Raw genomic sequence first — 22,922 nt, 5'->3', positions numbered from 1 at the left:
AAATTACAAATCAGATATGGTCCTTTTCAGAAAAATATTGCAACTTGAGTCTCCAAAAAGAAGAAGAACTGTTGGCCTATGTCATTTATGCTGTTTGTCATTAGAAGCCATGCAGGTAGCATACGATCTAGAGTAAATGATGTCCAGGGTCAGAAATTCATTGGGCCGAAAGGCCACCAAAAGTGACAAAAATGACCTAAATATGAAATGTAAGTCTGACATATTTCAGATATGTTTGATAACATTATGCTCTAGGCATATTAGAAATGCATTAAATGTCTACTTGTAATATTTTAAATTCAATAAAGGGATCATAAACTGTAATAACAATTGAGAGGCTGATCCTCTCGGAGCGCGATATTTTCCCTTGGATGAATATACTGTGAAAATAATATGGTAATGTACCTGCAAATATTGTCATTTTAAAGTAGTAAGCATATTTCTATAAACAGCCTTACAAATTGTCTTGACATGTTTGACAAGACTTGTTACGTAAAACAAAAGATGATGGATGAATGAATGAAGTGTAAATTAAGGTGTGGCATGAAGGTGTGACTTGCCCATTAGAGATCATGAGCTCACTTCCTTCAAAATTCAGATTTGTGAAATTACTGTATGTAATTGTTTGTCATTGTGGACCATAAGCTATAAGATCCAGAATGAGAAATGATGATGACCAGGTCAGAAATGTACCAGGCAATATTTAATAGCACTTCGATGGAAAAAGAAGAGCTTTGTCCTGAAATCAATGTTTTGAAACCCTTTGAAATGAACAATATATGAGCTACATAAGTTTTGTTATTCATTGTCTCAATAAGAACATCCCAGTGCTTTTTAAAGTGATTTTTTATAGCAAAAAGTAGCTTGGGATATATAGTGTAGGCTAATTAATTTTGTCAGAAAAAAAATCATATTGACCTATGACTATATGACTGTGGTCTTTTCATATCAATAAAGGCATATTCACAGCTGTTAAAGGGTATGAATTAGCTCTATAGGAGCCATTTGTATAGATTGATTGGGACATATCAATCAAAGAGGCGTAAACACATTCATCAAACCTATTCACACCTATGACAGAGGTCATAATCTTTTCAAATCTGATTATCACAAAATGTTGAAATTTGAGAGCAGATTAAAATAAATTTATTGTGTGATAAAAAAATCCACTATTTATGTTTATTTGTCAATCAAAAATAAATACAGTATATATATATATATAACTTATGATTGAGAATGTTTCAACACAGAACAATGGTTTAGTTCTATAGTCTTTTTAGACAAGATTTACGCATTTCAATTAATAGTAAAATACCATCAAATTGAAAAAAATAATCCGTATATATTCATATTATTATTTAAGAATTTTAAATGAGTGAAAAAACTATTGCTTAATAAAACATTTTGTATAAATCATAAACTTAAATTTTAACATAATTTGTATTTTTTTTATTTATGAATGAGAATCAAATGTAATAAAATGTCATAATATTTAATTGAAAAATTAATGTAACAATTCCTTAATCATAGCTCTTTTAGAATATTACATTTTCAAAATGTTTTAGTAAAAACATCACTGTTTCTACATTAAACTTCAAGAGCACTTACAAATTAATGATCATATACTGCATTTTAAAAGTAAATTTTTACATAATCTTAAATGCTAATGCTTATAAAAAATAAGAAACACATAAGCATTTACTTGTATATTATTTAAACGTATAATAGTACACGTTAAACAAATCATAAAATGGATACATAAAGTAAAATGTCTGCTATTACAAAAATCTTAATAAATTATAATGGAACAAGGGAATGGACCATTGTGATTCGTATTCATAAATGTAAACATATTTTATTTTTTTTAATTTATGAATACGAATCACATAAACTGAAACATTCCATTCCCTTGTTCCATTAAAGTGTATACAAAATGTCTTATTAATGTATTATTAATGTCTTATCCATAAAACGAATAATCTAAGGATTATTTATAATCTAAGGAAATTTAACTATACAATTGATTTTTGAGTGTTCCTACTTATTTTTTGTTGTTTAAATGTAAATTAGCATATACATATTTTTAACATTGTAAAATGTAAATGCAAGCTGGATGTATAATTACATTATATATTTACAAAAAAAGAAAATGTATGTGTATGTAATCAATGTAATAAATATGCTAATGTAACGGCAAATACACTAATTTTTTAAGTAGTAAAAAAATAGATAAGCAGTAATATTTCCATACTTCAACAGTCTTACAAAATGTCTTGAGATACTTGCAAATTCATCAAGTATTTGTGATGAACAACAAAAGATGATGGGTGAATGAAGTGTAAATTAAGGTGTGGCATGTATGAAGGTGTGAGTTGCCCATTAGAGATCATAGAGCCCACTTAACCTTTAAAGTGTACAAGTGTTAGGACGGCCCCCTCTGGACCAAAGTGGGCAGGTATAAATAGTGGTTACTCTCAGTTCTTGGTCAGTAGCACAAGGAGCAGTAGAACAGCATCCAGCTTGACCTTCTCAGTCCTAACAGAATTACATTCTGCAAGGGATAATCAAAAGATCCTTGAAAGACATGTGGATGGACTGCATTGGTAAGTATTATTGTTTTTATTAATTATTTTTTAGATTTTAATTTCCTGGAATAATTATTTATATTGTGCCTTAATAATAACATATATGTTTACTCTTACAGCTCAAGATGGAAACTCACAGGCCAGTAAGATTGCAGGCCGCAGGAAGAGAACAAGTTTTACCAAAGAGCACTTGGAACTACTTAAAATGGCTTTCAGAGTGGACCCCTACCCTGGTATTAGTGTCAGGGAAAGTCTATCTCAAGCCACTGGCCTACCAGAGTCACGGATTCAGGTATGTAAAGAACAATACTAATAACAAACAGTTTTAAAAAAGTTAAAAAATGTTCGTATCATATATCAATATTCTAACATAATTGTTTTGTTTTTTTCCAGGTGTGGTTCCAGAACAAAAGAGCCAGAACCCAAAAGAACAGAGCCACTCGGACCTCACCACAGCTAGACAGTACCTCTCCTCTGCCCAGCCCTTTCCTACCGCCTTACATTGCTAGTGTTGGGGTCAGTGGCCAACAGAAAGGCAATCAAGAGTCGTCCTTCAACATCCAGATGTCTAAAACGTCTCCTCAGCACTTTACTTTTCCTCCAAGTGACTACAGCACACCTGCCATTAAGCCCAGACAAAACAGGTTGATGGGAACCAGCTCGTGTTCTCCCTCTGGTCTGCAAGCTATGGCAGACAGCTGGAGCTCTGGAGGAAGCACACAGAGCTCTCCTGAGTCTACATGGGGTCTCCCAGTACAGAGTTTTGGGAATTCATACGAGGACGAGAGTCATTTCTTCCTCTACCCACCACCTCCTTATCCTCATGGAAGTGTCAGAGTTAGGTGTGTTAGTGACCTGGAGTCTCTTCCAACTTCTCCTGCCTCTTCTGATTCTGCATTTTGGGACATGGGACTGGAAAATTGCTCTCCATCTGTGCCAGACACCGACTGTGGAAGCCCATGGAACTGCGTCGCTGAGGAGCAGCCTGTGGCCCCACTTCCAGACCTGTCCTCTCAGTGTCTGGAGGATGTCCTTGGGGAAATGGAGCCGGCCTGGTGGAACTTCAATGGCCAGATGGATCTAAAGTAATCTAGCAAGCATCCATAACCTAAAGGAGACAAACACTGTTTTAACATGGGGTTTAACTTGAGGGATAGGATTCTTTCTTTTTGAACTGTATTATATGGAAAGCATGGTATTGTGCAAGTGCCGGTTACAGAGCAATATCAGATATCCACATTGGACATTTAATTACATTGGTTATTTAATGGACTTTATTTATTAACATTTTCTACCAAGGAGTAGATTGTAAACAGATGGTTGCACCAAAAAAGTAACTTATTGTAAACAGTAGCCTACGGTTGCAACAAAAAGGTAACTTATTTATTTGTATGCTCTTTTTAAGGTATTACAGTGCAGTTGGTATATTTATTTACATTTAATGAAGCTCACACAACCTATACTGTCACTTTGTAAAATATCTGATATTTATTTGAAATAAAATGTTAAAATGTATGATTTTTTTTGTTGTTGAATTATTTGATTCCGAGGCGTTGGGAATCGAAAGTCAACTTTAAAAGTTTAGAGTTGATTCCGTGGAAGGGCCTTCCAGACATGTCCGGACATATATTAGCTACATTGATAACATATAGGGTGACATTCTTCCCTACTATTACTATATAGTAGGCGAAAAACAGTACAAAAGAAGTGTGTCCGAATTCAAGGTAGGCTACTTTTAAAAGAGTAGGCAAAAAGTACCCGAATGACCTAGTTTTTCAGGCGAGATTCTGAAGTGTGCATAAGATGGACACTTTATCCCATGTGGCCATGGAAGAGGATTTGTGATTGGCAGTGAAGCAACATAACAGACGCTGGTCACATGATAAGACAACATGGCAAATGTAGTAGGCCTACATCCGGATTGCTTTCGTACTAAACGTACTAAAAAATAAAATAAAAATTATTTCATTTTCCTTTAATCCTCCCTTGTGTGGCTTATGCTGAACAATGCCTGAACTTTGTATTTTGAGCACTTCTTGCCTTGTTTTTGTCCTCTTCACCATGACTCGCTTGCTTTAGTCCTCAGTTGTAAGTCGCTTTGGATAAAAGCGTCTGCTAAATGACTAAATGTAAATGTAGCTACTACACACTCTAAAACATGCTTTTTTTTAGCGGCCGTGAACTACTTTAAAATAATTAGCTACCTCAAGAGAGTAAGTGATTTCAGACAGCCTCAGTATTGGGGATTTGGATTCAGGTCAGTGGTTTTTGATTCTCTTCATCAAAAAGAGTCGGTTTATTTGAGTCAAATTTGTTCACTGATTCAGTCGATAAGTCTCTCTGTAGGTTACAAAAGTACGCCAGTAGGGGGCGAGTCTTTTATTCGCTCAAAATATCTATTAATTACAAATAATTCAGATTCACTCAAAAGATTAATTAAGAAACCAATAATAATTTCTCGACTCCATTTAGGGCAACACTATTACACTACTTCCATATTTAACGAGTTTATGGTTTTCTGTTGCTAAACAACTTGTTCTAATATTCGTTTTTTACAAGTAGGCCTACCATAAATCAACATCGAAGCATAATAATTAAGGAAATGTCTTTTGTATGCGGAACGTGTGACACGGATATATCTTTCCAGGGTCCTTTTTGACAAGACATACTCTGTCGAACGTAACCACTTCCGCCTCTCAGCGGAAGCGCAACACACGTGTAAACAGTGGAGAGAGAGAGTCACGTTGTGCGCCTCATATGATACCATGATTTAACATATTGAATTCTGCGATTATATGTGCAGCGGATTGAAATAAACAGTAACCGCACAAAGGTGAGTCTTTATTTTCCATGCCTAGAAATGACTGCATTGATGATGATTTAAAGAAAAACGTGTTTATTCCTCAATTGTTCCAACGTAAAATACCTGAAGTTAAATTACAATAGATAACCAGTTTGTTCAAATCGACCAATTCTGTACGTTGTTCTTGCATGTTTTATTCTAATTACTAGTTGTTTGGAGGTCACCATTTGGTTTGACTGTAAGATACACGATTCAATGTGTAATTTATAGGGGTGTAACAATATATCGCAGTACAAATATACAACAGTTGGTATTGTGGATAGTGACACTATGTATTGTGTATAGTTCACCCAAAATGAAAATTACTGTGTGAGAAAAAAAATCAAGATTTTAGAGTTTTAGTGTCAGCTCTACATTAAACTACTATTTATAATGTTGAATATAATGTATAATAATGCAATGCAAATATTTGTGGGTCCTGTTAATGCTAATGTATGTTATCAGTAAAAAGTGGCCTACATTATTTTAAATATATCTAGTCAGTGACATAGTGCAAGCATATTCGTCTAAAATAATTCTAGATTTTCAGTTTCAGAATCATGAATATTTTTTTATTGCGTTGGGTTACCAGCTCCAAGTCGATCAATTTACACCCACAATGTAATGTCAAATTTACCATTTTAATCAACGGTACATTTTTTGTTAAATTTTGCCATATGTCAATAATATCGTATCATGAGTTCAGTATTTTAATGTATATCGAATCGTGACATGAGGGTATCGTTACACCCCTAGTAGTTTATTCTGTCTTTAAAGTATTATTCACAACCATTGTGTTAAAGATATGCGTAGGAAGTAAAGTCTTACTGATTCTGGATGTTCAGTAGTTAGGGTTTGACTTTATGACTTGTCAGACTTAAAATCGCTGGAGAATATTAATATGCTATGTAAAAACTTCAGCTGTCACCCTGCAGCTCTTGGCTGGCTTTACACTGAGGTTAAGCAGGGTATACTATAGGTAGTCAATAACTGGATGGGAGACATCTACATCATTCTGTGAAGTCAAATAAAGATCATGGCTGATAATCTGTCTTATCTCCTGAAGAGCAAAGATGGAGAAGAAAGAACAGAAGCGGCACCAGCATAAGCACAGTGGGCCCAAAGCACAGAAGAAGAACAGAAAGAAGGAGCATGGCACTGAACCAGAGCAGGATGAGCGCAAGAGGAACCCTCGAGCGTTTGGTGTCAAGTCAGCTGTGCGCATGGCAAAAACCTTCCATAGGTCAGTGCTCAGAAAGCTTCATTCAACATTACACATCTTCCACTGATTTTTCCACTTATTTTATCCTATTAATGAGTGAAACATATATTCATATTATTCCTTTGCCATTCCCTTTGTTCTAATAACTTTAACTTTTTATATTTTAAGTACAATTATTTTTCCCTTCTTTGCTTTTAATCTCTTTTAATATTATTTTTTTTGTAGGGCTCAGGATATTAAAACAAAGAAACATCACATTCCCCTGGTAGACCGGACCCCTCTGGAACCCCCGCCTATTGTTATAGTGGTGATGGGACCTCCAAAAGTGGGCAAAAGCACCCTTATTCGATGCTTGATCAAAAACTTCACACGGCAGAAGCTTTCTGACATCTGTGGACCCGTGACTATAGTATCTGGTCAGTTTTGTAATGCATAATAAAAAAACTTGTAAAATAGTTTCCATTTAAACCTGATATTAACATCCACCTTGGCTTTCACATGTCAAAATTCAAATGTCACAAGACTAAAACTGATGTATACTTCAGAGCAACAGCGCACTCACTTTTTCAGACAGAATCAATAAGCTGTGAGGTGACTTTTTTTTTTCTTGTAAATGTTTATAGGAAAGAAACGCCGCCTGACCTTCATTGAGTGCAACAATGACATCAACACCATGATTGATTTGGCAAAGGTTGCTGACTTGGTGAGTGCAAGCCTGCATCATTTCTACCGTATTTCAATATATTTTAAATGAATAATAATGTATTCATGTTATGGTAAAGCTGAATTTTCAGCAGTCATTACTCTAGTCTTCAGTGTCACATGGTCCTTCAGAAATTATTCTAATATGGTGATTTGGTGCTCGGGAATTTTTTTTCAATGTGGATACCATGATTTCAGGATTCTTTGGTGAATAGAAAGTTTAAAAGAACAATATTTAATTTGTAACATAAATGCTTTTTTAGTTACTTTTGACCAATTTAATGCATCTTCGTTTAAATATTAATTTCTTAAAGGGATAGTTCACTTTAAAATAAAAATTCTGTCATCATTTACTCACCCTCAAGTTGTTTCAAACCTGTATTAATTTATTTCTTCTGCTGAACACAAAGAAAGATATTTTGAAGAATGTCAGTAACCAAACAGTAGTCTGTACCCATTGACTTCCATAGTAGGAAAAAAAAAAATACTATGGAAGTCAATGGGTACAGACTACTGTTTGGTTACTGACATTCTTCAAAATATCTTTCTTTGTGTTCAGCAGAAGAAATAAATTAATACAGGTTTGAAACAACTTGAGGGTGAGTAAATGATGACAGAATTTTAATTTTAAAGTGAACTATCCCTTTAAAAAACATTTGAAAGGTAGTGTACATGTTGACTCAGTACTAATCTAGATAACTAGTAGCCTCAAAAGTCTGGTTTTATTTGAATATTAGACTGTATTAATACTTAATTATGTTTTCCACTAATGCAGCACTGATCATTTGACTTGATTAGGTTCTGATGCTGATTGATGCAAGTTTTGGCTTTGAAATGGAGACCTTTGAGTTCCTGAATATTTGCCAAGTTCATGGCTTCCCCCGGATCATGGGGGTCCTCACACATTTGGACACCTTCAAGGACAACAAGAGACTTCGAAAAACAAAAAAACGCCTCAAACACAGATTCTGGACTGAAGTTTTCCAGGTACGTCAACAACCCAGCATATAACTGACATATCTTTTAAAGAGAAATGTCTTGTGTCTGAACATAAAAGTCTTGCAGGGTGCCAAGCTCTTTTACCTGTCTGGAATGGTGTATGGAGAGTACCAGATACAGGAAGTTAAGAACCTTGGGCGGTTCATCTCCGTCATGAAGTTCAGGCCTCTTGTCTGGCAGACTTCTCACCCCTATGTGTTGGCTGACCGGTGAGTGACCTGAAGAAAATGTCTCTTTTATTCATTATCTTTCTAAGCATATGCTGCATTTAACAGCGAATAATTTGTTTGTTTGTTTTTCTGAATAGTATGGAGGATCTTACTGATCCTGAGGCTATAAGGTTAAATCCCAAATGTGACCGAACCGTATCTCTGTACGGCTACTTGCGTGGGACATTTTTGAAGAATAAATGTCAGGTCCACATTCCTGGTGAGCTGTCATTAATGTTTGCAAAATTCTTTACAGAGATTCAGATTTTTTTTTGTAAACAAGTTTTGCTTCAGGAACCAGATTTTACATTGTACATGTGGCAACCCAATATTTTATTTTGTGCAAAATTGAATTTGGACTATTTCATGCTCTTGTCAGCCAATAATTTGCTGCACAAACACTGTGGTCAGTGACACAGTTTGCTGTAAGTAGACCTGCATTTAATGGAATTTGGGTTATATTTCTTTTTACTTCTTCACATAATTTTGTTCATGGTTTTTAAGGATGAAAGCAAGTTCACAACCTGTCCATGTTGGCATCTGGTCATTCATAGTCATTCATTTGACTAAATTTAAGTAATTGACAGATGAATTTGCACTAAATGTTTGATTGGACACACAACCAATCAAACAGTATGATGTCAATGATGTGAGCAGCAAAATTCATTTTTTCTGGAAAGCATTTTTGTCTACTCTCTTTTAAAAGTTAATACACTTACTCTACCGTTTGGGGTAATTCATTTTTTTTTCATTTGAATTAAATAAATACTTTTATTTAGCAAGGACACATTAAATTGAGTGACAGTGAAGTCGACTTTTACATTGTTACAAAATATTTATATTTTATCTGATCTGTTCATCGAAAAAATCCTGAAAATATTAAAGAATTCTTATTATACAAAGATATTTCCACAAAGATATTTAGCACAACTGTTTTCAACATTGATGATGATAATAAATGTTTCTTGAGCACCAAATCAGCATATTAGAATGATATTAGCAAATGATAGAATTTATCATTTGAAAATGGAGACTGGAGTAATAGCTGCTGAAAATTAAATAAAAATAGAAAAGTTGTTTTAAATTTGTAATAATATTTTACAATATTTCAGGTTTTTTTATCAAATAAATGCAGACTTTCTGCTGAGCAGATGAAACTTATTTTTTAAACATTAAAAAATCTTACCGACCCCAAACATTAGTGTATTCATTTTGTTATGTTACTGTGCATTATTATTTGGTTGAAAACTACTGATACATGTTGCAGGTGTGGGGGACTTCTCTGTGGCTGATGTTAGCTTCCTGCCGGACCCTTGCCCTCTTCCGGAAGCGATTAAGAAGAGAGCACTGAACGTAAAGGAACGTTTATTGTATGCCCCCATGGCTGGCGTAGGGGGATTGGTGTATGATAAGGATGCCGTCTACATCGATATGCCTTGTGGACATGCCAACAAGCAGCAGGTCAGATTTCAGTCTCATCACGTCCCCCGTGACAGCATTACCTACAGTTGATTTAATACCAGATGCAATAATGCCTGCAGTTTACAGGGCAGTCACAGCTTATTACACCAAGTAATAACACTTTTTACACTCAATTTTGTTCCATCAGCGAATGTGACCTTGAGGTTTAAAGACGATTTGTGATCTGATGGATATTAAGTGTTTTAATGGTGTGAGAAATGTCTGTCCCAGGAGGAGGTGCGGCCCACCACTGAACTCGTTCAGTCTCTTATTGGAACACAAGCCACTTTGGATGTAAAAATGGCTGCCAGCAAAGTGTCACTTTTCACAGGAACTGCTGCACTAACACCGGAGGAGGTGCAGGAAAATGGGTAAGATTTGCTAATTAAAATGATTGTATTGCAAACAGGGATTGTAATGTACCCGGAATTGACAGCGAAGTTCAATAATATATATTTTTTTTATTTTTTGCATGCATCCATTTAACTAATCAACAGGAAGCAGAACCCTATGGAAAGCCTTGAATGGGATGAAAAAGCACAGAGAGAGAGGAGGAGAGCTGTCTTTGCTGATCAAGATGAGGAAGATGATGAGGAAGATGATGAGGAAATGAGTGATGAAGAGGAGGAGGAAGAAGAAGAGGGTGAGGAGGAAGAAGAAGAGGGTGAGGAGGAAGAAGAAGAAGAGGGTGAGGAAAATGAAGAGGGGGTGGCAACACTGACAAAGGAAGATAAAACTGCAATGGAGGCGACAGCTCCTCCTGTGAAGAAACAGAAAGTTGAGGAGCGTGCAGAGATGCCTGTGTTTGCTGATAGTGACGATGAACTGGAAAAGAGTGAAGGAGAAGAAACTGAAGATGATGAAAGTGATGATGAGATGGAAGAGGGGAAGCCTGTAAAAAAAAGCTCAGGTCCAGACTCTGGTCTCTGCTCAGAGGAAGATGATGATGATGAGGAAGATGACGAGGATGATGATAATGAGGAAGATGGAGATGAGATTGTAAATTCAAAGATGTCCTCCAAGCATCCAGAGGAAGAAGAGAAAGAGACGGAGGATGCAGAGATGGGTTATGAAACTGCAGGTACTTTGTTACTAAATAAAATGTCCCAAATTTAAAAAAAATAAGTAAACATTTATTATACATTTATTATAATAACAAATAAAAAAAACTTGCAAATAACCCAAACATTAGATTTTATAATTTGTTTTCAAGTGATCTTAATTTAATTTATTCAGATCTAGGTATTCTAAATTAAATAATTCTGTGTTTACTTCGTCATATCCTAAGCTGTCTTTACTAATTTCCCCTTTTTGCCTGTTTTTTATTATTATTATTATTGAATTTTAATTCAATTCAAGTTTATTTGTATAGCGCTTTTCACAATACATATTGTTTCAAAGCAGCTTTACAGAAAATGCATTTCAAAAATGTACAAACAAAAATACAGTTAGTTAATCATAAATTTAGGGCATAACATATCGCCGGCGTTGGGTCGTCTCTTCACAGGCGTCGAGTCGTCTCATCACAGGCGTTGGGGCATCTGAAGTCTCCATGAGAGGCTGGATACATAACTGGAGCTGATGAACTCTATTTGAGTTATAGGGACAGGCGTCCCGAGATAACAACAAAAAAGGCAGATGGGAAATAATTAGCGTAGCTGCTGTTCATAATATGAATGCATTTGATCTGATTTAACTGTAGTATAAAAGGTACGATGCATTATGTGAATGCTTGGCTAAAGAGATGCGTCTTTAATCTAGTTTTAAACTAGATTAGTAGTAGAATTTTACTGCTATGAAATCCCCTTTTGAACGTTGAATGCATTTTGTTTATGTGGATGTTTGTTGAAGGAGCACTACAATGGAAGGAAGGTTTGGCCGAGAAAGCAACAGAGGCATATTTAAGACAACAGCGTGCAGTTCCAAACCTACGCAAGCAAGTGTACGGCACAGGTGAGGACAACGGACATCTAGACTCCAAAATTAAAAACCTGACATTATTTACTCCTCCCCCATGCCATTCCAACCTGTAGGCTATTTTTTCTTTAGTGAAACACAAAATTTTAAAGACGCCTCAATCATTTTTTCCCCCCATACAATGAATATTCATAATGATGTCTGACAAGCTGCAAAAAATTATAAACGCACTGTAAATTTTGTCCATGTGACCTGTGTTGCTGAATACCAAGTCTTCTGAATCTGAAGCCATAGTTTATTTATTACTTTTTTCAAATTTACACAGGGAGGGAATGATGATGTTTTATGAGTACTGACATTTAATTCACTCCCTGAAAAAAAGCACAACATGAGGATCAACATTAATTTTCATGAAGTACATGAACCGCTAGTGCCAACCTATAATGTATCTGATAATCGTATGTTTCTCAGTGGCGGAGGAGGGAGAGGAGGATTCTAATGATGAAGAAGAGCTGGGCGGTTTATTTAAAGTCAGCCGTCCAGAGAAGAGTAAGAAAGTACGCGCGGATGCGATGGACTGCTCTCGCTTTCACCCAGACAGCAGCCATGACTGGGATCAGGAGGAGGTGAGAGGCAGCATAAAAACACATATGCATATGCATTTAAATGTATTTGCATAATGAATGTTAGTATGCCGTTTGTTGTCCATGTCTTGTTTTCTTAAGATTTGTGTCTTTTCAGATGCTTGCATCTATCAGGGACTGTTTTGTGACTGGGAAATGGGAGGAGGATAAAGATGCTGCAACGCTGCTTAAGGAAGATGGTAAGAAAACTTAATGCACCAGATATCATAAGCAGCTGATGATTCTGGGCAGTTCTCTGCTATAAGGGTGATATTAGTAAAGGTACTTTGGCACTTGGTCAATACTAATGCAAAACATTTAACAATACAGAGTTTACTACAGTGCGTATTAATTTATGTCTTCGGTGAACCAGGACAAAATATCATATCATATATAATATATGTAGGAAAAAAAAAAAAGATCTAATAGGCCTTGCAGTGTAAATGCAGATTATTTGACCTGCCACTGTTTAGTATGACCCCCTGTGGGTGATGAAAATAAAATATTTAATGTTGTTTATATGTCTATGTGGTGTTTGGAATATGATTTAAGACAAACCCTGTGCAAAGTCATAAGTCAACACCATTGCTGAGTATTTTCTCCATAAAACTGCAGTGAACCAAAGACAGTCTCAAAAACGCTGGTGTTTCTGACATCACAAACTACCTTGTAACTAATAACATCAATATGGATGCGGGCTTTTGTGACGTCAGAAACACCAGCGTTTTTGAGACTGTCTTTGGTTCACTGCAGTTTTAAGGAGAAAATACTCAGCAATATTTTAAGATATGTCAGTGCAAGTTGCTTTCAGTTAAAACAGTCCAAACATGCATTTTAGTCCGGGACCAGCTTAAGCCTTGTCTGTGAAACCGGGGGTGAGTGTATTCGAAACGCGAAATTTTACTGGTTTTGATATTGACTACTGACATTTTTGGTATTGTGACATCCATATTATATCATTTATTTCATCCCTCTTGTCTTTCTAGATGATCTCTATGGAGATTTTGAAGATTTGGAAACGGGAGAAGTTCACAAATCAAAGGCTGGGAATAAAGACCAAGCTGAGGTATTAAAATCTATAACTAGTTTAAAGCATTATCTTCTGATTACATCTAACATGTTTTTTTGTGGTGCCTATTTATTTATTGTATTTCTTAATTTAAACACAGGGAGGAAATGATGATGAAAAGAATGATGGTGGTGATGATGACGATGATGAAGAGGAGGCTCCACAAGTGAAATTCGATGATGCTGAAATTCAAAAGAACAAGCGTTTAGAAAAGAAGAGGCGGTTGAAGGAGAGGTTCAATACACAATATGATGATGGCGACGCCACATACTTTGATGACCTGAAGGAGGAGATGCAGAAACAGGCTGAGGTCAGAGGTCAAAGTTGAGTCAGTCACAGTCAGCCTCCTTGTAGAGGAGAGCAAGAATAAGTGTAACATTAATTTTTTTGTTCCAGTGATACAAACCTGTATGCATTTTTGTTTCTGTGAAACAAAAGAAGATATTTTGTAAAATGCCCCAGTCTTTTTTTCTTTTCTTTTTTTTTTCAAATGCAATGAAAGCCAGTAGGGTCCAGTGATGTTTTTTTTATCTGGTTGACTTTCACTGTATGAACAAAAACATTCTTAAAAATATCTTTTGTGCTTCACAGAGGAAAGTCATACAGATGATGTATGTAAAAGTGAATGATTAACATTTTTTGGTGAACTACTCTTTTTTTTTTTTTTTTTGAGAATTTCTTTCATTCTGACTCTCCCCTTCATGTTGTAGTTGAACAAGCAAGAGTTCGAAGACATGGATGATGAAGTTCGAGTTCAGTACGAGGGCTTCAGGCCAGGCATGTACGTTCGTGTGGAGATCCCTGCTTTACCTTGTGAATTCGTCACCAACTTTGACCCCCACTATCCCATCATCCTTGGCGGTTTGGGAGCGAGTGAGGGAAATGTAGGCTACTTGCAGGTAAGCCTTTAATTACTTATTTGTAGCAGACAAATGGATATTTTACAACTTCTAGTGTAATTGATAACCTTGTGAATAAAGTGAAGGGCACCTCATGCAACTCCAAGCCAAATGTCATTACAAGGCAGGACTTGGTAAAAAATTCCAGTCCTTTTGTTATCTCCTCCACACAGATGCGTCTGAAGAAACACCGCTGGCACCATCGTATCTTGAAAACCCGTGACCCTCTTATCCTATCTTTGGGCTGGAGGCGCTTTCAGACCATCCCCCTCTACTACATCGAGGACCACAACGGACGTCACCGCCTGCTCAAATACACACCTGAACACATGCACTGCGGTGCCACCATCTGGGGTGAGAGACAAAGCATACACGCACCTCTCCGATATTGGAAATGTAACTGTGCATGCTCATTCTCCCTATTTTTACTCGTGCTGCTTCAGCTCTGCTTGAGCGCCCAGTGTAATACAGAACACGTAGTGCATTTATGTTTGTCATCTTTTCACCACAAGTTATAAGCCGAGAACAGCGGATACTGTTATAGTATGTTTGTAAACATAAATCCATCTCTGCAATAAACAATATGCGTTACTCTACACTGCACAAAACTCTGCATTTGAACAGTCAATAGGAAATACAAATAATAAAACATACTTGCAGGCAGATAAAGTGCTTTTGCTTCCGCATAGAAACACAGCGTCTCAAGACATGGTGGCTACAACACTACTACAATAACTGAAGCCACGCCTTCTTTCTTTGCGTATGCATTTGGGCGGCATTATGCAAATATTTCCACATAGTGACTTAGGCTTGTGAGGGAGAATTTTGTTTACTCTGATCGGTCTCGGTCACGAGATCGAGAAACACTGTGTGCAACGATACAGTCAGAAGGCTTTTCCGTCTACAAATTCCCATTATTTACCAAGTATGTACTGTAACGTTAGCCTAGTAATTTTAACTGCACCATGAAATATGGGATATACATATTGAATTGTATTATATTATTAATGTAGACAATGTATTAAAGGTGCCCTAGAATGTGAAATTGAATTTAACTTGCCATAGTTAAATAACAATAGTTTAGTACATGGACATGACATACAGTGAGTTTCAAACACCATTGTTTTCTCCTTCTTGTTTAAATCTCGTTTTTGAAAAACACCCCTGAAAAACGGGCGAATCTCCACATAACACCTACTGTGACGTAACCGATGGGATCATTAATATGTACGCCTCCAAAATTTGCATAAGCAAAGCCCTTTCAGAGATACGGTGCTACACAGAACTGCGCTGCGCAGGTGATCGCACACAGACACGCACGCACGCACGAACGAACGAACGCACATACACACACGCACACACGTGACTGTTAAGTTCGTACTGAAAATAATTAATAAACCTACCACTCCGAAACGTCCATTTGCATTCTACAAACAACCGCTTGTTCCTCAAACTCTGCATCGTCGTCTGAAACCGGCTCAAACATATACGTTTGTACACCGAGTCTCTCCATTTGCACGTCGGACCTGTTTGCTGTGACTCTCTGAGCTCTTGTAATGAGCCCGCAGTGAAAGAGCCAATCAGAGCAGAACTCCTCATTACTATTCATGACCCTTCCAAATAAGGTAAAAACAGACCATTTCATTCTAGGGCCAATTTATAGGGTTGGAAATTGACCTGTAAAACCTTTTCTGGACATTTTAAATGGATTTTTAAGCCACATACCCTCTATGTAGATATCAGGGACAAAATTAAAATATTATTTCAACACATTCTAGGGCACCTTTAAAGGACTAATGGAATATAATTACAGTATTTAATAATGTATTTAGGCTAACGTTACTGTTTTTCATACAAATACCATAGAAACCATAAAGTTGCATTTTACCATGATAGTGAGGTGCTATAGGCTATGCCTGGTTTTATCTGTGGTTATCATGATCTAAATGCATCATGCTGGATGACCAATGGTTAAATTGAATAAATCTCAAACAGAATATTACATTTTACCAAATAAAAATAAGGTCATTACATTTTTTTTAACACATTTTTTTTGTTAATGAACATAAATTTTAACATAGTAAATCTACATCCTAACTCAAGCTAATACTACTGTCAACTCACTGTCAAATATGCGTTTCGAGACAAAACATGTAATAATAATATTCCAGCCTGCACTGCAAACTGTGCTGAAGATACATGCCATCATAGTCAGGCAACACAAACCTGTTTCAAGACAATATCCCCCATTAGTACATGCAGAAACTAAGAAATTAATTTTCCATTTAAAGATATTTATTTTGTTAATAAAAAATTACAAATGTTTGAATCTTCTACTTTAGATTTGTGAAATGTTCACCTGTTTGGCAAGTATTTGTCATGATATGTTCTGACAATAAAGAGTAGTTTAAAACCACAATTAACGCTCTAGATTCTACAACTTTCACTTGGGAGCAAAAGTCTGCCTTAAAACTTGAAAGAAATAAAGATTTGACATTTATCGTGATAATTATCGATATCGACTGATATAAAACAATTATTGTGATCATTTTTTTTGGCCATATCACCCAGCCCTATACTGTAAAATGTAATCTTTAGCAAATGTCAAAATTAACATCTGTTTTCATACTGTACATTTAAATGTGATGCCTAAAAATCATCTGCAATATTTAAAATGATTGATTGAAAGAAAAAAAAACACAGTACCGTATATAATTATATTATTGTCTATTTATGGATTTTTAACCATACAATTATTGATTGATGTGAATTTTTTATATTGCTGCATCTGTAATATTTTATTTTAATAAAATAAATAATAATAATATATTTAATATAATAATTGAATACATTTAAAAACAAATTATTTTAAATAAATACATATTTTTTTGCCTCGGGCAACTCCATGCCAATGCATTTTCAGTTTGATTATAAATTGTAGAGTTTTAATATTTTCCATTTTATGGATTATTGGCCATGAAGATGATTATCAGCATGTAAGAATTTTAATATTGGTGCATCCATAATAATAATAATACCTTTTTTTTTGTCTATTGCAACTCCATGCCATGTTCTTTATGTAGGCCACACATCTAAATGGGAATCATTTAGCAGCATTACAATCTCAGAAACAAGCAATGCTGCGACTGCTTGAACAGTTCTGCTCAAGCTTGCTGACAGTTCGTTTATTCGATTCGTTGTGAAGCTCTACTCCTCTTTCTTGTCATCTCATGCACATTCCACTCTTTCTTTCTACTCTTCTCCAGGACCTATAACACCCCAGGGCACAGGCTTCCTGGCCGTGCAGACGGTCGGAGGTATTAAGGTAAGACACCAGCATATGATTAGAGCACAGGAGAAGCCTGGGTCACAGCTTCAGTCCAACAAAGGCTTCCCTTTTCTCTTGGACTCATCCCGTCTTATTTCCCCTCAGGCCAGTTTCCGCATTGCTGCCACAGGGGTGGTTCTGGACCTGGACAAATCTGTTTCTATTGTGAAGAAGCTCAAACTGATTGGATACCCTTATAAAATCTTTAAGAACACCTGCTTCATCCAGGTAGGGAGTCCTGCAGAGTCAGGAGTTTCTCCGCAGTGTAGCGGCACAGCACACCAGGGAACTATAATAATATACTCCTCATCCTCTCTCAGAATAATTGGACACAGTCTTTTTTTCCGACTCTAAGGGAATGTTTAACACCGTCCTGGAGGTTGCGAAGTTTGAGGGTGCGTCCGTCCGCACAGTCAGTGGCATTAAAGGGCAGATAAAGAAAGCCTTGCGCACCCCAGTCGGCGCCTTAAGAGCCACGTTTGAGGACAGACTACTGATGAGTGGTGAGTCAAGACTTATTTCTCTGTTTATAAATATTTTTGTTGCCTCAGTCAGTTTTTTACCAGTATTTATTTATTTGAATTTGTATATAATGAGCTGTGCTTTGGGAGTTTTATCAATGTGCTTTATTTATCAGAAAAGTCTATGATTGTAATGACTCCCTAGAAGCTCTGTTGTACATAAACAACCACCTTGTTAAAATGGAGGGTATTATTGCTGATTATTATGCTCCTCTCTGGAGAGACGGGCATGTGGAAAATCTTGCAGTGAGGCAGTTTGCGGATTCGAGGCTTATTAGGTCTACTGCATCTTTTATTAGATGATGATTTGTTTATATTAGGGCTGCGAAATTAATCAGAATAAAAAATCTGAATCCTTTTATGGCCGTGTGATTATTAAACCGCAAAAGGCTGTGATTTAATTAAAATATGAAAAAACACTGTTTCAAAGTGAAGGTGCATTATTCTGCGCTGTCTGTATTCCGCTAAACACAGTTTACTCCAAGCTAAGGAAAATCACTCACGTTTCGCATAATTCCAAGCATTTTGGCTGCTACTAAGTATTATACAAATCTAATAACATGACACCAGGTCAAAAATACAGTAAAACAGTAAATTGTGAAATATTACATTTAAAAAAAATAAAAATAAAGAAAAAGAATACCTGTTCTAGTTTTTATTTATTCTAAAATGTAATTCCTGTGATGACAGTTGAATTTTCAGCATCATTACTCCAGTCTTCAGGGTCACATGATCCTTCAGAAATCATTCTGATATGCTGACTTGGTGCTCAAGAAACATTTCTAATTATTATTGATGTTGAAAACAGTGGTGCTGCTTAATACTTTTGTAGAAACCAAAATATTTTTTTCTTTTAAATTCAAATTCTTTGATGAATGGCAAGTTCAAAAGAACAGCATTTATTCGAAATGGGAATCTTTTGTAACATTTTAAATGTTTTTACTGTCACCTTTGAACAAATAAATGCATGCTTGCTGAATAAAAGCATTATTTCCTTACTAATTTCCTTCCCTCCTCACTATTAAATAAGAGAAAGTGGAACAGAAATCCGCTTTGGTGGTTAGGAAATGCACTGGTTCAATGACTTGTTGACATGTTTATCATATTTGCAATTCAAAACATATATTTTGTCTAATTAAATTAATACAATACATACAATATTACAATAATATTTGCAACATAATTGTTTTCATCAAATAGTGTAGTCCTATAATTTATATGAACGTGTGTCTTTAGATATTGTGTTTCTGCGCTCCTGGTATCCGGTCTCGGTTCCTAAGCTCTATAATCCAGTGACATCTCTACTAATGCCGGTTGGACAAAAGGACACATGGGGAGGTATGAGGACCCTCGGACAGCTCAAATACGACCTGGGCATCCGCAATAAACCCAACCAGGACTCACTGTACAAGGTAAGCCTTCCAGAAATGTTAAGTCACTAGTTAGTCATTATTGTTGTTTGCTGTTGTACTCTTCATCTTCAACCCTGTCCTTGATTCCCACAGCCGGTTGTGAGGCAAGTTCGACACTTCAACGCCCTCCACATTCCCAAAGAGCTGCAGAAGGCCCTCCCCTTCAAAAGCAAATCCAAACAGATGCAGGCCAAAGGCAAAACGCCACGGGACCTGCAGAGACCGGCTGTCATACGAGAGCCACATGAGAAAAAGGTGAGCGCCGTCTGACTCGTCCATCTCTGTTTTACATATGTCATGCCTTTGTGAGCTTTTTTACTGTCATTATACTAAGACGGTTTTAATAGCCACTATTAGTCTAAAGTTAATCCACCAAAGAAACCTCCTGTGTGTTGGCTGCAAAATATCATATTTCTTTAATCCGTGTCCCTGGCAAATACCAAGACAGCTTGCTGGCCAATTTCTGCCAATTCAATTTCTGAATTTTCAATCCCCCTTTGAAATCCTCTTGTCTGAAAGATGACACAGGGGGTTACATTTTTAATCAATTTCTTCTACTCCTGGTTCCAAGATATGGAAGGCATTGATGTGAGAAATTAATAAAGAGTTTTTAATCATTGTCATCGTTTAATCTGCTGGACTTTTTTTTAATCATTCCATTAGAGGTTGGTGTATTAATTCTTACAACTAAAAGGTTTTATTCAGTTACAAAACAGTAATTACTAGGACAAGCGCTCGAAGGAATACAAGGTTAAGAGCCCATAACTTTCCAATTCTTTGATCACTCTCAATGCAACCTGCTGTCTTTTTGTGAGGTTTCTGGCCCATTAGCCATTCAAGGAATACAAATAAATAATACAAATAAAGAAAGGAAGGAAAACAAGTGTGGACATTATAGGAAGGCACTAAAGCACACTTACTTTTAATTGTTTTATTTTTTTGCTTGAGTTTTATTGTGAGATTCAGGGCTTCTGTTATAGTGATCACGTCAGTAAATACTTTCAAATTATGGTTCATGGTTAGTTGTGATTTTGTAGGAAATCAACTTGAAGGCATTAAAGCACACTTATTTATTAATTTTTTTTTGCTTGTTTTTTTATTGTGCGGTTCAGGGCTTCTGTAATAGTGATCACGTCTCTGGTTAAAAGAGTGAAGGTAGTTGAGATAAAAGGTCTAACATCATGTTTACTTTGTTTGATATTTTGTTTTCTAATGCAGTAAAGGTGATGTTTTGTTATGAGGGACTTATTTTTAAGTGCCCATGTTCTTTTGGGGACCATGGTATGTTGTCATGTTTTACCCTTAGAGCACATTTCTCAGTTTACTAATAAATCCTCTTAACTTCTTCCACCAGGTGGCAGCCTTGATTCAGGCTCTGAGCTCAGTCTACTCATACAAGAATAAGAAGGCGAAAGCAGAACAGAACACCAAGCACAAAGAATTCCTGAAACAGAAAGAGAAAGAGGATGCAGAGAGGCAGAAAAGGCTGAAAGAGGAGAGAAAGAAGACCTTCCGTGCAATGGGACAAAAAGAGAAGAAGAAACTCAAATCCAGCCTGAAGGGAGCATCCAAGGACAATTGAGTCCTCAACTCGCACCTGATTCTGTTAGACTGTGACTCCAGGCCCATCGGATCACGCTCTTATTTAGACAGTTTGGAGTGCGACATAATTCGATTCTCACACCAGCTGCTGTGTCTAAGCTGGCTCAAGAGTTGAGATGATGACACCGCGTGAGACCGGAATATGGGTATTGTTGAAGTCTAAAAGATACAATCTCACCGTAAACAAGAACAATAGAGCTGCCTTGTGAATCTGAAAGGATTTTCTATAAAAATATGGTAACTCTTTACAATAAGGTTAAATTAACATAAGTTAATGCATTAGTTATAATAAACTAACAGTGAACATTTTTACAGCATTCATTAATGTTAATTAGTAAATACAAATGTTTTATTGTTAATTCATGTTTGTTCGTAATACATTAACAGAAGTTGATTTGTACAACTTGTTCAAATGTATTAGTGTATTTATACATGAACCTACATCAGTAAAATACTTTAAAATTATGGTTCATTGTTAATTCATATTTGCTATTGCATTCACTAATGTTAAAAAAAAAAGTTTTTTTTAATGCTACCAAAAAGATCCATAATGCATCCAAAAAGGTAAATTGCAATTTCTTTCTGATATCTACCACACTCAAGTGAAACCGATTACACTTGTGTTATATTTTTTTCAATAAAAATGATGTTTGAAAAAAGTATAAGGAAATTATGTTTGTTTCATATAAAAGGGTGAGATGGTTGTCAACATTCAGTGAAATCAGCTTATAATGAATTCTCTAGCAGGGGATGGAGGTGCCTACTCGTCGTTGGCACTTAAATTTGATCCTGTGAGGTCTGGTTTTAAGCGACAGCCTTGTTTTTTTTAGCCATTAGTGAGTTGGTGTGATTTTGTGCGTTTTTGTTGTTGTGAGACATAATCATCTGCCTGCTGCTGAGCAGTTTCCAGATTCCATGTTGTTTTGTTTCGCAAAGCAAAACGGCAGGTTGATGAAAAGCCTATGAATAGCAACTGTACTGCAATTTGTCAGCATCAGGGATTGTATGGACAGATGTTCAATAGTGCGGGGAGTGTCTCCATATGTGCGATTGAGATTTATTGACGGTGGTAATTAAGCATGTGAGGTGTTTCGGTGTCTTTAGAGGAAGAGAACATCAATGAGATGGTCCTGCAAAACTGAGTCTTTCGGAACTAATACATGTCTGTCCTGAACCTGTCTCACGGCGGTAGCAATTAACGGCACGGTTTTGTTCTTCAAATGTCTTATGCTTGAATTAGCTGGTGAGTTCTAGTCACACGCACCAGCCAGACCTTTGACATATTGAGTTGTATGCTGTTTAGGGCGGGTTTATCAAAAATAGATTATACAGTAATAATAGACTATCATGGAGGAATTAATTGAAATAATGGCGGTTTCTGTGAACAGCTGCACAGAAAACACTGGGAAAAAAATACTGGAAAATATGTGTCTAATCAGAATCTCTGTCTAATTATAAGAACACACTATTTCACAGACATAGCTCAGAGAATGAAGCGTACTATACATATAATAGTATATTAATAATTCTA

General features: G+C 36.1%; 2 protein-coding genes across 2 annotated transcripts; both read left to right on the top strand.

The window, feature by feature from the left end:
- Positions 1–2,355: 2,355 nt before the first annotated feature.
- mxtx2 (mix-type homeobox gene 2) lies at positions 2,356–3,674 on the top strand (the record flags this gene model as incomplete). The annotated part of the gene is made up of 4 exons (XM_079594378.1): positions 2,356–2,365; positions 2,559–2,603; positions 2,705–2,877; positions 2,979–3,674. The coding sequence occupies 4 exons, from the start codon at positions 2,356–2,358 to the stop codon at positions 3,672–3,674; spliced, it is 924 nt and encodes a 307-aa protein (XP_079450504.1).
- A 1,542-nt stretch (positions 3,675–5,216) lies between these two features.
- Positions 5,217–22,058, top strand: bms1 (BMS1 ribosome biogenesis factor). Its single transcript, XM_079595972.1, has 23 exons — positions 5,217–5,418; positions 6,494–6,670; positions 6,875–7,065; positions 7,273–7,352; positions 8,150–8,338; positions 8,417–8,559; positions 8,658–8,779; positions 9,827–10,020; positions 10,252–10,391; positions 10,518–11,101; positions 11,872–11,973; positions 12,409–12,563; positions 12,679–12,760; positions 13,547–13,626; positions 13,730–13,939; positions 14,340–14,528; positions 14,702–14,882; positions 17,795–17,853; positions 17,962–18,084; positions 18,212–18,359; positions 19,614–19,789; positions 19,883–20,044; positions 21,144–22,058. Exons 2-23 carry the CDS (start codon positions 6,501–6,503, stop codon positions 21,369–21,371), a joined length of 3,708 nt encoding a protein of 1,235 aa, XP_079452098.1. The 5' UTR covers positions 5,217–5,418; positions 6,494–6,500; the 3' UTR covers positions 21,372–22,058.
- The last annotated feature ends 864 nt before the right edge of the window (positions 22,059–22,922 follow it).

Source organism: Phoxinus phoxinus (assembly GCF_949152265.1).
Source record: "Phoxinus phoxinus genome assembly, chromosome: 21".
In the NCBI taxonomy this organism is placed as follows: domain Eukaryota; kingdom Metazoa; phylum Chordata; class Actinopteri; order Cypriniformes; family Leuciscidae; genus Phoxinus; species Phoxinus phoxinus.
This window is presented reverse-complemented; position numbering and strand designations above follow the sequence as displayed.

Excerpts from the sequence above, each read along its gene's own strand:
- bms1 (XM_079595972.1), top strand. The coding sequence starts at position 6,501 with ATGGAGAAGAAAGAACAGAAGCGGCACCAGCATAAGCACAGTGGGCCC. Across the intron at positions 7,353-8,149 it reads TGGCAAAGGTTGCTGACTTG|GTTCTGATGCTGATTGATGC; the intron begins GTGAGTGCAAGC and ends TGACTTGATTAG. Across the intron at positions 18,360-19,613 it reads GGACAGACTACTGATGAGTG|ATATTGTGTTTCTGCGCTCC; the intron begins GTGAGTCAAGAC and ends GTGTGTCTTTAG.